Genomic DNA, 17,644 nt, shown 5'->3' with positions numbered 1-17,644 from the left:
TCATGTCCTGTACAGATTTTGGTGAATAAACCTATTTGTCTAGGTTTAACACAGGAAACACTAGTCTTTGTTTTACTGTCTCCAAGAAAAAAGAGAAAGTAAAAGATATGCTCTTACTCCCAAGAAGATGCCAAATTCTAACACTATTACTCATACTGAATAGCACATTATTCCAGAAATGATCCCAGTACACACGCAGCATGAGTAATAGTTTCAAAATCCAATTCCAGGTGATATAAAACAAATGACAAGGTATCAGATTAACACCTGGGCTACTCTGCTCAGAAGAACAGGCAATCTTGTTGGGATAAAAGTTGACAGAAGACATGGCAACAGGACAGCTTGGCCTCAGATAGAAATAATGTGGGTCTTGCTCTTTGCAGAAGTCATCACTTAATAAAAAAAAAAAAAAAAAGTTGAGTCTTGGAGATACGTTTCATGTGGGAAACTTGAGTATGCTGGTTTATGTCTGCTGAACAACTGTCAGATAGTGGACCCTACAGCATGTGGCCCATCACCTCTTGTACATTCTGTGATGAGAAAGAATAGGAGTATGCCAGCAATCAGCCAAAAATAACACAAAAACATACAGAAATACTTACATGCAGATTTTGCTTTCCAGAAATTTAGTGCTTTGTGCTAACTAACACTCACATGAGGAGTTTATGTTCAGTGTCAAAGCAAGTCAAGGAAGGATATTCTGACATATGCATTTAATTTTGGGGCTCAGCTATTTCTCTAGTGGAAATGTTTATAGCTCAGCATCTCTTTTGAATGCTGGCATAAATAAATGCTCCCAGTGATCCCTCTCCTGGTAAAGACCATGCCACGATGCATATTTGCACAAAAATAAATGAATAAATAAGTAAATATTTGTGGTGGGAAGGGAGCGTGAGTTACTATAATGCACAAAAACTTTGACTTTCAATTCACAGATTGCAAACTGACCTACACTTGTAGTTAAAAAGTTTTGTTAGTTTTTACCACCTAAAAGATAGTCACATATATGAAAACATGGGTGCAATTTTAACAGATGATTAGATACTCAAGGCGAAAAAGAGCACATACTGGAGAAAAAGGCTGGACATACTTTGCAAAGGAATTGGCACCTTTATACAATCCAAATCATCTGAATTTTAATTGCTGCCAAAGAACTTCTGTAGATAACTTCTTCACTCATTTGAGTTAATAATGTCTAATCATTTCAACAACACAAAGTTATCCAAAAATATGCTAGCAGTTTCAGAAGAAGCCAATTATATATACCTTTCCCACAAAAAAGATCTAAAAATCCAAGATTAAATGCTATGGTGAAATCAAAGTTACAAGGCAGAGAAAAGACAAGCTTTACAATAATAAATAGGTAAAGACGACACTGCCCTGCAATTCTGCTTAGAGTACTGTCAAAGCAGATGTTGTGCTAACCTGGATTTCTTTATTTGTCTTCCTGAACTAAAGCGTCCCATATAAGAATGCAACAAAAAAAATGTAGATGACAGCACTCATTCACTAAAAAAAATAAATAAATGTATCCTCCTTAAAGTCTGGCCTACTAGAATAATAAACATGAGAAATTACATACTTTTCAGTCTACCAGCAAAAATAATCAGTGGATACAAACCTTGAAAAATGAAAGCAGTGAAGCTTTTGTCTGCTCTGCAACTCGGGAGAGCTCTACTCCACCCTTCCCAGCACTATAAGAATCTTTCATATATGATCATAGAACTTAACAAGGAATATTTTTTTAATCAGAATAAAACTTCTGACAGACTTTACAGCAAACTCTCATTACAAACAAGCCCCATTCTCTTGCGACACTAAGCTTCTATAAGGAATTCTTCTTGAAATACTGGAAGACAGTGGAAAAGAAAATGAGTCTTAGGTATTTTAGGTATATTTCCCAAGATACCTATGCCCTCTGGGAACCTATAGTCAACCTGGTCACTCAAGAAAGGTTACTGTTTCCGTAAGGACTCCCTGATTAACGCTGGTGATAACATTTAATCCTATTTCCAGACTTTTATTTTGGGCAAGAGGTCAAAAGAAATTTTCGGAAAGCCTGGGTTTACTTTATGTGGGGCTGTAAATAGGAAATTAACAGATCTAAGAAGCTATCAAGGTGACATTGTTCACACAGCTCACTTTTCAGTCAGATTTTATTTACTTTATGGCTACAGTTTATAGTATTATTATTTCTGTTGATCTTATAACTTCAACACAGAACAAGCTGGATTCTATTCAGACTTAGCAGAACCATTCCTCCTGCTGTACCTGCTGGGCCAGTTTTACCATTCCAGCACGCTATCCATCGCTGTCTTACCGACGCTCCTTCCCACAAGAACCACCACCAGAGCGCAGTCCAAATGCAAAAGCTCTGCTTGGTCTCACTTGAACCCTGTAGCTTTATCATACAAACAGCCTGTTCTGTGGGGGGGTTTCCCTAGAATATTTCTGTCGATGATGTGTTTGGAATTTTTAAGTATATGTTAGGAGGAAAATCCCAATGCCGTTGCATTCTTCTGGAGGATGCTGAGAAGGTTTTACAGCTTCTGGCTAGCTTTTAAGTGAGTTGTTCTCAGAAGCAGGATGGCATTTAAAGTCTTAAACACTACGAACAGTGAAGTACACCCAGTGACATTCCTACATTCATTCAGCAGAGCAGACTGATGGCCTCACTGGAAAAAAAGACAGGCACATTATGAGCCCAAATGCTATGTACCACAACACTCTCTACAATATAATTTCCAGAAAACAAAGTCTGCTTCTGTATAACAAGTGACAGATGACTGCAACCTCAATTGCCATGGCAAAATTTAAGCTTAGGGGAAAGAACAGCAGGTAACAGCTGTTTCCAAGGACACAAACTACTTTTACCTCCCCAAGAAACTTGAGATTCTGTTTTTGAAACTGACTTATAGTCTGCCAGCTTTATCATGATTCAATTTTATTTTGCATGTAAAATGTGTTAAATCCTGGGCTGACACTCCATACAAGTTAATGTTGGAGAAATATTTACAGACAAATTAAACCTCCAAAGGCAATTATATACTAGAGATGGGGTTGGCAGTACCAGCTATTGCCAAGACACCCTGACACTTCCTATTATAAGACCATATTTTATGTTCACTTTGTAACTTTGGCAAGATTTAACAGAATGAACTTTTAGATATCCCTTTCAGGTTTTGAGGTAAATATTTTTTATTGTTCTTGTTCTCCGAGAAAAAAGGTCAGTCCCCTTTCTCCTCGGTAGTATATGGCAGTTCACCTTTTTATTTTTAATGTGAGCTCATTGACAATTTTTTCTCTGCAGAAACAGCTGCTGGGATCTCAGTGGGAATGGCCAGTCCCACTGATTTCTCACAGGTACCAGGGAGTGGGCAGGCTCTGGAGCTGACATCTGGGAGCTGCAGTCTCTCCCTACAGGTCAGCATCCCATTTCAGCATGCAAGTGGATCTCCATGTTTCCATTGAGTTAGGTACCAAGGGGGTTTTGGAGCTTGAACCTGTCAGAAGACCCCTCCAGGCTCCCACTCCCATGGGAGTCCCCAAGCACTGGAGGGTTTTTTCACTGATTAATAACTTGAGGCAGTCCCAGGGAGTCATATGGAGTCCCCAGTGCTTGCTTCATGCTGAATTTGGTAGCTACTGCGAGCAAAGAACTGCTCCCTTCCACAAAAGTCATAACCTTACCTCTGCGAATGGTAGTGTTGCCTCTCACCCCTGCCTGATGCAAGATCTTGCTATGCTGAGTGAGAAGGTCTCCCACTGGCAACACACTCCTCTGTGAAAGACAGAAGCTTCCAGCTCCCAGGGCTGGAGGGCAGCAGGTCCTGGAGCCTTTCTTTCTCACAGGGATAGGATACCCCCAAAAACCCAAGTCATGGAGCTGCTCCCACTCTCACGGAGCTCAGAAATGCACCCTTGTATTTCTCCTGCACTTCAAGCAGATTCACATTGCTCTTTTCTAAGCACCCTGAAAAATACTAGCAACACAGTTCTTGGAGCCCGAAGTCACTGTAATGTGACTTTGACTTTCAGAGACAGGTCATCCCTTTACACTGGCAAGATCAGGTGAGGTAATATGGTAAGAATGCAATGAAAGCAACACAGAGTTCAGGGCATTTTGCAAAACCCACTGGAGAACCCAGTAAATTACTTCTGGACCAGGTTAGATCTGTCTACAGGAATCTACATCAATGTTTTTATTCTACTGTAAAAAGCATTAAACATAAAGATGGATTAAAATTTAGGTTATGGAAATAGCATTATGTATAGGGGATTTTGCAGCTAATTATTGAAGTTGATGGGTTTTTTTAAAAAAAGGCATATGCAGACATGTTAACCTTTTAAAAACCAGTAGGGTAATCTTAATTTAATTCCTAAATAAAATGAGGCATAACTTTGCGTTATGGATCTGTGACCTTTAAATTTCTATATCAAGAATTCAATTTTGGTTTGCATTAAAATGTATTAAATCCTGAGCTGACCCATCATACAATAAGATTCAGCTTAGGAGGACTATTTACAGACAAATTACAGCCCAAAAGCTAATTATATACTAGAGGTGGAGTTGGCAGTACCACCTATTGCATAGGATACTTTCCTTTTTTTTTTTTTTTATATTCACTTCATAACATTGGCAAGATTTAAAAGAATGTATGGTCAGATGTCCTTTTCATGTTTAGAAGTAGATACTTTTTAGTTTTATTTTTCTTTTTTTTTTTCAAACAGAAGGAAGGTCACCTATTCCAGGAAATAAAGCTAACCAAAACACCATTTTTCTCATACCTCAAAACTCTGATAATCTTTTTGTTACAAGCTCAAAGTACTCAAATAAATTCTGATTTCAAATTTGTTAATTGGTAACTACCATGTAGGTGTTTTATTCAAAGGATACATCTTCCCCGTGAAAAGCTGTTAGGATTTGGCTGAATTCTTAGACTTTAACAAAGAGACTTAAGATTCCTGCCACAATCCAAGGAGACTGCAAGACATATTTTTTGGAAAATCTGAATTTTAGGAGCTAATTTTCCAGAGATTTTTTTCACTTCAGATTCTTCATCTTCCAATGTCTCTCAAGATGGTGAAGGACACTGAGCTACAAGCTGTGTGAAGTTTGGGACTGGGCACATGTCTCTATCCAAGTATCTATTGTACCAATCCCAAGCAGTATTAAGAAGTAACGTCCTTAGCTGGAGAGGGGGCCCCAGTGAGATCACCAGCTCAAGGCAATGAAGTGGAGTAACTGTGTGTGAGGGCTAGGAAGGGAGCCTCAGTGAGAAGAATAAGAGTTTTGTCAGTGGCTAGAGGGAGGTAGAGAGAAAAAGGACAGGACACTGGCCTTATACTGAGGCAAAACATGGTGAGAATAGAAACTACACTGAATCAGGAGATGAGGAACCTAGCAAGGGATTGGGACAAGAGTCCAACTAAAAACTGTTATGTGAATATATAATTAAAGACTATTTTCACATATACACACTAGAGCAACCCTAATATGTCAGTGCCAAATCTATGACTATTTCCCTTTGGAATCTTATTAGAAAACCCAAGAGACTGTGATACGCCACAACACACACAGAGACATGGAGGACTGACAGAGCTTGAGTGACAAAAGAACAAATGTGAGTGTACGCCTAGAATGCAAGTAAAATCTGAGTCCTCTTTAAGGTCCAATTTACAGACCACCTCACAGCATTCATGTGATAAAACCAAAGCTACCCTTAAGCATAATGTAAGATGAGAAGGCACCAAGATGAAGCACTCGTGAAGAGGAAGGAAGAGCTAATCCTTCTACCTCTGGAATTATGCTGGAGCTTTACTATCCACAGTGGAACCATGATACTCTTAAAGTAGTTCATTTGCAAATTCCCTTGACACGAATCTGTCATTAGTCTTAAATTGAATGAAGGACAATCGGAGGGCAATCATTCAAATGATTCAGATATCCAGATTCCAGATATTCAGATTCATTTCAGAAGAAAGAGAATTATAGTGATTAAATAAAGACAAAAAAGAAAATAAAAAGGTGGTTTAGGCTAATGGTCTGCCACTGCAAACCTCTGAACTGTTTTCTTAAGCCTAGGAAGCAATCCAATTTCCAGACAGATTCCTCCACCTGCTGTTTTCCTTTAATACTTGAACAGACAAGGAATATGATGAGACAGAGTCAGTATTGCCAATCAAGTAACAGTAAAATTTCTTGTCCCTTATACACACTGATAAATGGGGGTTTGATCAATATTCTTCTTCCTTAACTTAATAGCAGCAGTAAGACTTAATGAAGAGCACACGCATCACATTCCTGCCACCCCTACGGAGCTGCTGCATTACGACCAGCAGCAGCGGCAATCCCATCCACTGTTACTTCCCTACATTCCCCTTCTTGCATGAGGGAGATAGGCCTATTATTAGCAGAAAGACACTTAGTAAAGGCCAAATAATAACATAGAAAGAAAGCGGTGTTTTGTTTGCTTGTTTGTTTTTTCCTGGTAACCTCTTCCCTTCACAAAAATGGAACTAGGAGAATTAGAAAAAAGAAGTCTAATCTGGCTTTTTAAGGATCAAGCTACTGAGTAAGGTTATGGTTGAAATGTTGCTCCACTTATACTAAAAAACACCCATGTCAGAAAATCCCTTTATTCAAATTGAGATACTTCTTTACAACATCAGGTAGGAAAAAATAAATTAACTTAACTACAAAGATTACCTAAAGAGCAGTTTACTCCTTGGAGACTGCCACTAAAAATCCATATGAGAGACTCTTTTTATGAGGTGTAGGGCACAACTTCTTTTTTCCACCCATTTGAACTGCACCTGTACACCTCAGTTCTCATCACCTACCAAGAACAGAGCAGAAAGATTTTTTGCTTCACAGGAAACAAACTCTTAAAAAAACCCTATCATAACTGTTTTATGTCACATTCATGCATAACAATACAGCCCTGTCAAGGCACCCCTCCCACCTGAGTGATTGATGGGAACAGGAAGGACAGCATCATAACTTGCCTATGGTAAGTTTTAAATAAAATGAAAGAAATTATTCCAGCTATATCACCTCTCCATTTTTCAAATCCTAAATCCTGAAGGTTTGATGAGGACAGATGCTTTCCAATCTGTGTGTACTTTTATACACCATTTTTCATTCCCATTTACTATCTACTTACATAGACAACAGAGCACTTCAACAATGTCAACAACTTTTTCTAAATGCACCATACCTACAACTTACGGATCATTCATAAAATACAAGGCTAATGTATATTATTAATTCCCCAAGTCTGGTGGTCTGTACTTGCACAAATACAACGCCCACTCCCAAACCTACAGTGCTGCATCTGAAACTCTTGCAGAAATAAAACTGACGTAAGAATCTCACTACAGTTGTCTCCAAACAACCTGAGATCTTACATGGATTCAAAAGACTAGGAAGCTCCAGGCAGCAGAAACCACATGAAATGAATGCAGAACTAAAAGCCTGGTTGGTTGGTTTCCCTAAATTACCTTAACTCTAGCAATAAAATCTTACTAAAAGTAAACAGGTAGATGAGACATTAGCAATGGGGACATAGTGTTAAAACTTTAAATAACTTCAGAAAGATCCATTTAGAAGACTATCAGGAGGTATCTAACATATTATCCTCTTCCCAAAACACAGCTCTTATTAAATATATACATTGTACAGTGCCAGGACTCAGGTTGTTAACAGAATTATACAGATATATTTGAATGACTGATCTCTAAATTAGTTAACTGATTCTTCTCTCTAAAACAATAATGATCAGAAGAAGCTGCCATCATCTATATCTTGTAATATTATTTTCCTTTGACTAATTGAAACAATCACACTAATTGGAGTCGCACAATACACTCAAAAGACAACACCAAAATGCTAATAAACATTGTAGCCATCTCTAACAATAAGCATACTTCTGAATAAATTCTGGGATAGAATTCCTTTCAGTCACCATGAGTTGAAGACTTTCAGAAATATAGCCTAAAGAATAATGAACTGTCAGCCTAGGGATCTTCATCTGTCACTGTGGTTTAACTGGGCCTTTCCATCTAACAGGCAACTCATTCAGTTTCCTTAAATTCACATTAAAAAAGTGATTTCTGACATGGCAGTACTAAACCATAAAAAAATCATACCCTCCTCCTTCCTATAATCCAAGGCAGCATGTATTCTAACAAGCAAGTGACTGAAACTTACATTTTTCTGAGGTTGGGCAATTTCTTGAAGAGTCCGATAGCTTCCAAAACAGAAATATCATTGTCATTCAAACGCCTGATAGGAACAAACAAAGAGACATTTAATACTTCACAGATGTCTATAGACATATCTCTGTGACATACAGGGCTGCCACACAGAGAACTATGACCTTTGTTAAGCAAGACACTATCTGCCATCTCTCCCAGAATCCTAGAGTAAAAAGAGTTTAGCTTTGAAGGGAAGGGAATATAGTAAGAGCTTAGGATGCCTTTAAGAGTGTAATGCCAAATGACAGTGTCAGAATGCCTTATTCCAATGCACAGGGTAAGGGATTATTAACTTTAACCATTACACAGCCTTGTTTGCATGACTAAACCTCCCTCACGCATTCTGCTACAGAAGACATGCAACTGGAGCTGTGGTCCATGTAAATGGGAGGGATCTGATTTCAGGTCCTTTCCCATCAAATTCTACTGGTCTTCAAAATTAATGCAACGGCCATTGTCTTGGCAGGCTTGGGATCCAAAATTCTTTCTCTGATAACATGCTCCATCTTATTATGTAGAGCCTTTGATGTGTTTCTGGATGTCTCTCATATTTTTCTGTCTTGACTTCAGATCAACAATTTTTTATGGGAGTTTAAATAGAATACCTTAAGTACAATAAATAGAATACCAACACAAAAATAGAATTGTGTTTGAAGGGGCTACTAATATAACAAAAGAACCAGCTTCTTCAGTTACTAAGTCATAAACATGTTTTCTCATACTCTTTAGAAGTATATTATCTTTATAATTCTGAATAATCTCTAAAAGCAAATAAATTCCATAAAATCACTTATGGTTTAACAATACATTAGTTTTAGTGACAGCCATTTGACCCAAGTAGCAGGCACTGCTGAGATGGAATGAGTTCCTGATCACACATTTAACTCAAAAGGGTTAATCAATTTCTTAAATAAAAATGACCAGCTGCAAAGACAAAGGACTCATAGGTAGAATGGAAAGGAACCATACAGCTTGGGCCCCATAACAGGTCAACACTTCAAGAAGACACACACACAGGCAGCACAGGGCCATGTGCGTGTGTCTTTCTCATTTCTCATCCCCACAGCTGGCATGAATGCTAAGGAAATAAGAGAGTTGTGGTGCTCCTTTGAAATACAATTAACTTCCCCTTTTTCACACAGGGATTAAAGTAGAAGGTGCCTTGAACTGGTCTGCATCCCTTTTACAGCCTTTAAAAATGAGGAAAACCAGCACGCCCTGCTGAGCACATCCTGGAGAGCCAGCACTTACAGATCAGTAGTATATTCAGGAAGGTGACTGGGTAATCGGGTGAGTTTTTGGTTAGAGCAGTCTACAATTGTTCCCTCGCAGCGACACTTCTCAGGACAGACAAGGTCCATGAAACACTTCCCGGTGAATTTACTTCTGTAATCCTCTGACCCTGCAATAAAAGGAAAATATATTCCAGTAAACAGTTCCTGATAACCGCAGCAATCAGAGATTTTATGGAATCTATTCTCAACACCACCTCCTGTCAGCTCCCAGCTCCTGCACACAATTGTAATACTTGGCAAAGATTTTTGTTCAGCAATTTTTAAATTACTCCCAAGACTAGCCTCTGTTCTTTCACTCTTCCCTTGATAGATTAATTCCTTGTCTAACAAGCCTACCTGTTAAGGTATTTTTTGAAGCACATCTAATTAGCTGTTGGAGCCTGCTTCAAATGAGCTCCAGCAAAGTCGCTTTTCCCCATTTGGAACTTAGTCCAGCAACAAGGAAAAGGGATCTCATGAAAGCAGGAGCTATGTTGGTGCATTCAAATGACAAAGGATTTTTAAAGATGTCATAAAAAAGCCCCAAATTTTCAGACCTCAGTTATTAAGGTTATTTTCGAGAGCAATCTTTTAAGAGAGAACCTTGTCAATTTTCCAACAATTAGATACCTTTATTAACTATGTTAAACAAACAGCAAAGTAATAGCAGTTTAAATCATTTTCATTTTAATTAAGGAACGGGTAGACCATACTTAGCGAGAAGCACTCCCTAATGCACCATTATACCATGATTGCCAGACCTCTTTGACTAGGTTTTTGACCCGTTCTAATGAAATGCTTTTCCAATTAGGCTCAGTGAACTAATCTGTCCTTTTCAGGTTTGGTTTTTCTCTTTTAATAACAGCAGGTTGGAAACTTGATCTCTGTGCTTCAAGGAACCAGGAGTATTAATAAATGTGGATGTAAGCAAAGTGTTGCCAAGGTCCCGCCAGGCAATACCTGTGCACTCACTTCACATTTCATAACAGAAGCGCCAGAATTGTCTCAGGAACCTTGTGTAATGCCCAGTGATCAATAACCACCAAGAAGTACTTAAACTTCTCCAGAGTTTTAAAAGTCAATTGCAAGGCTTTCTCAGGAATGATCTGAGCAAGTTCAGTTTTTTAAGAACCTGAATAAAATAAAAACTTAAACCTAAGCTGAAATTTGTTTTTAGAGACTTGATGACATTCATCACCTGCTTCCCCTTTCCAGACTGATAAATACACTACTGCTCATTTTATGACTGCATACTATTTTCTGGAAGAAAAAAGAAGTCACCTAAACCCACTATTATTTTAATTTATGTTACACATTACCTCCACAGGGTGATGCAGTGAAAGCGAGCAATTCTACAGGCAATCTAACATTTTAATTCCAGACTTCGCTTAGTTTTGTAATTCCAAACTAGATTATGAGAAAAATCACATACAGCTTTGTACATTACCACTTCTGTGGTGCTAAATACTTTGCAGGTTATCATGCTTATTGTAAATTGTACAACTAAAGTGAGACTTTGCTACTGTTTTTTACCTTGACAGCACAGCACTTAAAATATTAGTACCACCGGGCATTTTAAAGTATTAGAAAAATACAGCCTAAGCCTTTCCCCACACCACTATCATTTAAACCCTTATCCTTTCAAAAAACCACATCTGATTTCCAGTGCTAAAAATTCCAGGCTTGGTAGTCAGGCTAAAATGTCACGCAATGAGCATATTATGGTTTGATTACAAGAACATACAGCTATTCTTTCTTAGGTCTATGAAACAATACATTTGGTTGTTTGATTCCTTGGAAATAATGCCAAAGATGAACAGTTACCAGGACCAGAGTTTATTAAAACTGCTACAATTACAGTACACTTTGAAAAACCCATCAAAATTTTTCAGTGATCAGAAAGTGTCTTGGAAATCCCCAAATTAACTCTTGAAGGAGCATTTCTAATTTTCATTGTAAAAGCTTTCTTTGAAAGAATCATCACAAACATCATGAAGTTACACAGAGTAAAAATTTATTAAGTATAATTATTTTAGTCTACTGATGGATACAATATTCATTTTCCTGTAGGAAAAAAGAAGGATGGGAAAGTAAGTGGAATGCTTTATGAAGGAGACAAAGGGGTATATAACATTAGAGGGTGAATATCAGTTTTTGGTTTTCTCTCAAGCTTTCTGGCAAAGTAAATAAATATTTACAACATTTTGACTTGGCAGTCTCAGTCTCTTGATGACATACAACTTTCCACATTGCATCAGCTCTAAGAAGTTGATCTTGTCTGGGCATCAGTCCACTGCCTCCATGCTTGCAACAGGGGAAAGCCCTCACAGCTCAGCAGGAGAGGAAGGGAGCAAACATCACCTTCATACTTTTCTTTCCTTCTCTCTTTTTCCCCCTTTTCCCTTTTTTCTTCTAAATGAGTTTAAATAAGAGTTACCCAGGTAAGCAGTAAGTCAAAAGTAATCAATAGCATGTACATGCTCAGGAAGCACTCAGTCATCCGTTAGACTGTGAGACAGCAGGAATCACCTGCCAAAGACTAGATAAAATTTACTATTTGACCTGAGCCTTGAGATCACTTGGACAGGTGGCTGCTCTATTAAGTTATTCCCATCTGGGATACTAATGCAAAACTCAGCCATCTGCTTGCAGAACTATTTAAGTGTGTACATCCATTTCTGCACGCAGGGCTTTATCAGTGTACTACTGCGGGGCTCTGAGTACACATGACAGGATTCAGAAAGTACAATTAACTATAACAGGCACGTAGTACTTCTTACACGCTGTAAAATAACCTGTGGAAAGCCATGGAAAAGAGATGCAGGACAGGCACAGAAGAAACCCTTGGCTTCATTTCACTATTCCAGACCAGCCATTTGGTCATTTCATTACACCTGAAAGCATGTGTGCACTGTAGCTGAGAACTCTGTGAAGCTTGGCTGAATGTAAAACGTGACCTGGGAATTTCTGGTAATTTCCAAAATTAAAAATAATTAAGTTTGCTGTAAAATGAGTAGCCAAGGCAACAGCAAGGCCTGTGTTTAACTGAGGGCAACTGTGTTTATCTGAATTGCTAGTTTGTCTGATAACATTTTCATTTCACAACCTATGTGACACCACTATCATGTAGCAGGGTATTGCAATTCCTCAGTATCATAAAACAAATACACATGTCATTCTACAAAACATCAGGACTGAGATACAGAAGCACCACATTTCCAAGGGCTCAAAAATTTTAGATGCCTTTTTAATACCCATATAGAGAACTTAACAGAGACAAATACCTTTTTGTCCTATTCTTCTTTTTAAGCATTGCTTAGCAAACCTGATTTCAGTTTTTAAAATTCAGCTTTGCCCAAAGGACTTAAAAGGAGTGCTGGATGATCTGTTCTGGAAAAAATCAAGCTCTCTCAACTGGGGCTTGAATACTGATCTATTAATTTTAGAAAAGATGGATCCAGCTGCCTCAAATTTGGCACCAAAAATATGATCACAGAGATCACTTGGTCTAAAACTTGGGACAGAAAACCAGGAATCCTGACACTCACTTCTTCATGTAACCACTAGATCACAATTCCCATAGGTTTTCAGGAAAAAAAATGAGGCACATTGTTTGTCATAATTTCACATCACTAGTATTAATTCTTATCAGTAATTACAGATAAAATCTAAGCATCTCAGATGTCCTTCTTCTGATGGCTTTACAACAGATATGTAACAAATTTGCAAGATGAGACAGTATTTCCATATAAAAGAACTTCTGAACGAGGCTCTCAAAGTCCTTTATGAATAGGTGTAATTATATCTACTTTACATAGGAGGGAAGTTAGGCCAAAGTATGTTAAAGATTTTATCTAAGCTGTCAAAGCTAAAATGGCCCATTTGGGTACGCTGACTCAGCTTTGTGCTATGTAACTATTGGATAATAGTCTTTTCATACAGGCCATGTTACCCACGTCATTTCAAGAGATAAAAGATAATGGTCTGCAGACTTTTCTGAAGTTCTTTTGCAGTATACTTCTTCATCATGAAATGCCAGCATGTTAAGATTGCTCAGATCAGGCCCAAAGTTACATTAAGTAGCAGGCATCTTGTTACAGAAACGGCATCCAAAGTGTACCTCAGTTGGAAGGACTTGCTGGATGGCTCAAATAGAGAGATGTAGTTTATGTTATTTGTAAGGTAAGAAGACAAAAATTATTTTTCATCTTTGTAGGTATGTCTAGAATGACCCTTGAACCATATTAATCAACAGGATGCCTAACTTCTTCATTCTAAGAGCAATTAAACAGATTAATTACTTAGAAATGGTTATTCTGCATGCAAGCCCTCTGGAAAGTCTGTCGCAAACATCGCTAGGGCTCTCCCCGGCAGTGCCCGGGAGTCTGGTTAATCAACACGTTACCTTTTTCATTTTTCCTGTGAGAAAAGGGGAATCTCTCACCTTTTGATGCTTCTGAAAACAGCAGAAGTATCCCAGCATGCCATGCGGCAGGGAGTATGCAGCCTTCCATGGTGCTTGACAGAACCATGTTCAATTTGTATTGTTCTACCACATGGTTAGATCAAGCACAAAGGAAAACCCCATGAACAGCCAGAGTCAGAGTTAGGCAGCGCCAAAGAGAGAAGAGCGTTGAGAGGAAGCAGCATGGAGAAGCACAAGCTGAAGGTTCACGGAGAGCTGCTCTCCACTCCACCCATGCAAAAAGGTGCTGGATACAAGAGGTCATCCTTTACGCTACAACTGCAGGAACACCCTGGAGCACAATTGGGGTTAGTGGACAAGAACAGAGCCCAGGCGAATTCAGAGACAGAACTAATATGATAGAAAATACTACCAAAGGACTGCAAACAGCTCCTTCCAGGAAGGATGTGCAATTTCCACCACATATTGAATGCCCCGTCTACACTGCTCTTTATTAGCTACTTACTATCTCCTGGTGCTTCCTTTCAGTATAAATGCCATTTTGGTTTGCTCCATTTATTTAAATGCAATCTTAGAAATACCACAGCTCATATTAATAATAGTAGATTCTGAGGTGATGGCCAAGCTCTGGCATTAAATGCTCCCCAAGCTCCCGCTTTGAGCCTGATTTCAGCTCCCAGCGGCCTTTCATGCTGCTGGCAATTATATTGACAATCTGTAATTACCACTGCTTCACTTTTTCTTTTTTTTTTTTTTAATTTTGACTGCACTTTACAGCAAGGTAGCACACACGTGATACTGCAGACATATTAAGGCAAACAGGAGTATTTTGTAACTCTGTTTCTGGCATAATATCTGTTGGGTGGAAGCATTTGCTGATGGAAACATTCTCTCTTTCCGAAATCCTGTTTTATTTCAAAAACTTTACTTCTCATAACTTATTTCTGCAACTTTGACATATAAAGTAGGGCATTCAGTTTTGGCTTGACTGCTCCCACTGAAATAAAACTCCGAGTGACTTTAATGTCTGCAGAGCTATGCCAGTGAAGAGTGTTTTTGAAATTCACATCTCAAATGTTCTTGCAGGCTTCATGAATGAGAGAGGAAGAGGCTGTCCTCTGCAACTGCTCAGAACATTTTGCTGGACTTCAGTGAAGGTCAGTGCTTGTGCTTTTAAAAAAAATATCACTTTTCTTAGTAAGGGGTTTGCATTGCCCAAAGAACAAAGTCAGCATCAAGCAGATTATTCATTGCCTACATGGAGAACAATGCAAGTACTTGAGCAGAGATGACAGATAATACAGCAAGGGGCTCTGCTTCACTATTTTGCTATGACCCAGCATTACTATGCAGAAAGCCAACACAAAATTACTTTGGAACTCCAGAAAATAAGTACAGTGTTAACTCAGTCACGTCATACTGTGGGTTTGCATACAGCAATGAAAGTAAGACAATTTGATTTACTGTCTATCATTACAAAGAAAGAAACTGAAGCAGCTTTTTAGGGGAACCTAACACAATAAACCTTCAATCCCCACAAGCTGCCATATTAGCCAGAGTCCTAACTGATACAAAAATTAGATTATTAATTTTCTTTTGTGACTCATGCAACACGGCACAAAGAAGCATTAATTTTCTTCCATGATTCATTCAAAGTATGCATAACTCTAGAATCCACACCTCATTTATTTAGAAATTATACCTATATCTAACATTCCTACCAATAATTTTGTATGGTTCTAGTGAGGAAGGATGCAGAGTTCCATATCCTTATTCCTACACTGGTTTAATAATGCAGCAATTCTGTCATGGGCTCTTTAAATAAATTCATCCACAGTACTCTGTTAAGCAATGACAAATAATAGTTTGTATCTTCCAAAGACTTTTATATTATATACTGATTTCCAGTATTAAGTGCAGTATCTGTAATAAATCAGTAATTTCAGTGTCAATGAACTCTTTCAGTCCTACTGGAAACAAATGCAGTCAGAGCCCTGCAAACGTCTTCCTGAGAAACCCCTAGAGAATATTTTGAACAAGTCTCTATTCCTCTGCTGCACTAATTAAACACTGCTTACAATAACTGCCTAAGCTAATCATCAACTACAATGAACAAGAGGTACCAGCACACAAAGAAAAGTCTGCCAAAACCCTAATTTACGTCCCCAGAATACATGAGAGGCAAAATACTCCACAGGCACGTTCTGGCCTTTCTGCTTGTTGCAGACGATTGAAAAAATGTGCAGGAACATAGCCTCCTCCTCCCCCCGCCCCCCCCCCCCCCCGCCCCCGACAAATAGAATAGAAAGAAACAGGAAAGCACAGTATTTTGTAAATTACATTTAAAAAAAAAAATTCCAAAAGCCTCTGGATATACGTAAGATCATTCTGCATAAATGTTTGAAAAAAAAAGTTGAAAAAGGAGTTATCATATCTCCAGATATTTGCAAGTTTTCATTAAAAATGCTACCTTTTGGATATGCTCTACATCCAAGCAGCACTGTATGTCTTGTTCTTAGTGTTGATTCACCTCTGGTAATCCAAGATCTGTTTGTTTATCAGTCACTGAATCCACAAGTTTGCTAAGAATTTGTATATGGGACCCTATTTTTAACTGTCCCATCAAGCTGTAACACCTCAGGAGACTGCCGCAGTCTCAGAATAGTCAGATGAAAATTTATTGTCCAACTGCAGGCTCAAACATTCTTGCACTGGTTTTAGCTGACTAGCTCTCTTCATGCCAATGCCTCTTCAATTATCTTTATCCTATTCAAGTGACCACTATACACACAAAAAAGTGCTAACTTTGCATCTCTGGAAGGTGCTGCTCAGCTTAATCTCAACACATGCAATGGCAATGTGAGAGAAGAGAACAGACTTTGTCCTGCCTTAGTTTTTGAGGTATCTGAGTTACAAGAGTAACCACTCAGCTTTCTGTCATAGCTAATGAAGACACCTACAGAGGACAACTCAGATCTCCAGTGAGGAATCTATATAGCTCTGTACTCTGCCTCCATGGGGAATCTAGGACAACTATGTTAATTGGATGCCTAAGTGATATGGATGCACCTGTGACTCACCATTCATTCTCCCTCTTTTCATTGCCTCTTTACTACAATTGCAAATACGAATGTTGGCTGGTAACAAAGCAGTTCAGATGGGGTTTTTTTTGAAGACTAATTCAACTTAAAAATAAAATGAGGTACAGCCTTAGAACAAGCTTTTTGACTGGGACACATCAGTTGACTCTCTGTCAACCAGACCCACCTGCTCTATGTTAAACTTACGCTTCCTTGAGTAAAATGGTTTCCATTCTGCCTACTCTTCCCCTACTGCAGTGCAGGAAACCTTTGCCATAGTGTCCATCATGAGTTAGTGAAGGGTTAGAGTAACTGACACAAATATCAACATAAAGATCTGAATTGCTATCAAAGATTTACAGAAAAAGGGAGAGATATAATCAATATACAGTACAATCAAATTAGTTTTTCAGCAGGAACATTCCTACAGTACAAGGGAATTTAGCTCCATTACTATTAGTCATAGCAGTTGTGTTGTGTTCTCTAATGACTTCAACTTCAGAAAAATTTCATGCAAACCAAAGCTCAGATATACTCAGTTATGGTGTATGGTGAAGACTTCAAGTTCATAATTATGAATTCAGTCGAGGATTTAATCTGCAGGT

The 17,644-nt window shown here is 38.4% G+C and overlaps 1 protein-coding gene across 2 annotated transcripts in view; it reads right to left on the bottom strand.

The window, feature by feature from the left end:
* The window catches only part of SLIT3 (slit guidance ligand 3), a 528,649-nt gene that overhangs the window by 116,593 nt on the left and 394,412 nt on the right, over nt 1-17,644 (bottom strand). For both annotated transcript variants that reach the window (XM_074883610.1, XM_074883609.1), the window contains exons 15-16: nt 9,511-9,661; nt 8,213-8,287 (exon numbers count right to left, since the gene is read on the bottom strand). In XM_074883610.1, coding sequence (XP_074739711.1) covers nt 8,213-8,287; nt 9,511-9,661 — 226 coding nt within the window. The remainder of the gene's footprint in view (nt 1-8,212; nt 8,288-9,510; nt 9,662-17,644) is intronic.

The sequence above is a fragment of the Strix uralensis genome, chromosome 14 (assembly GCF_047716275.1).
Source record: "Strix uralensis isolate ZFMK-TIS-50842 chromosome 14, bStrUra1, whole genome shotgun sequence".
Lineage (NCBI taxonomy): Eukaryota > Metazoa > Chordata > Aves > Strigiformes > Strigidae > Strix > Strix uralensis.
Note: the sequence above shows the minus strand (reverse complement) of the source record. Positions and strands in the feature narration are given on the sequence as shown.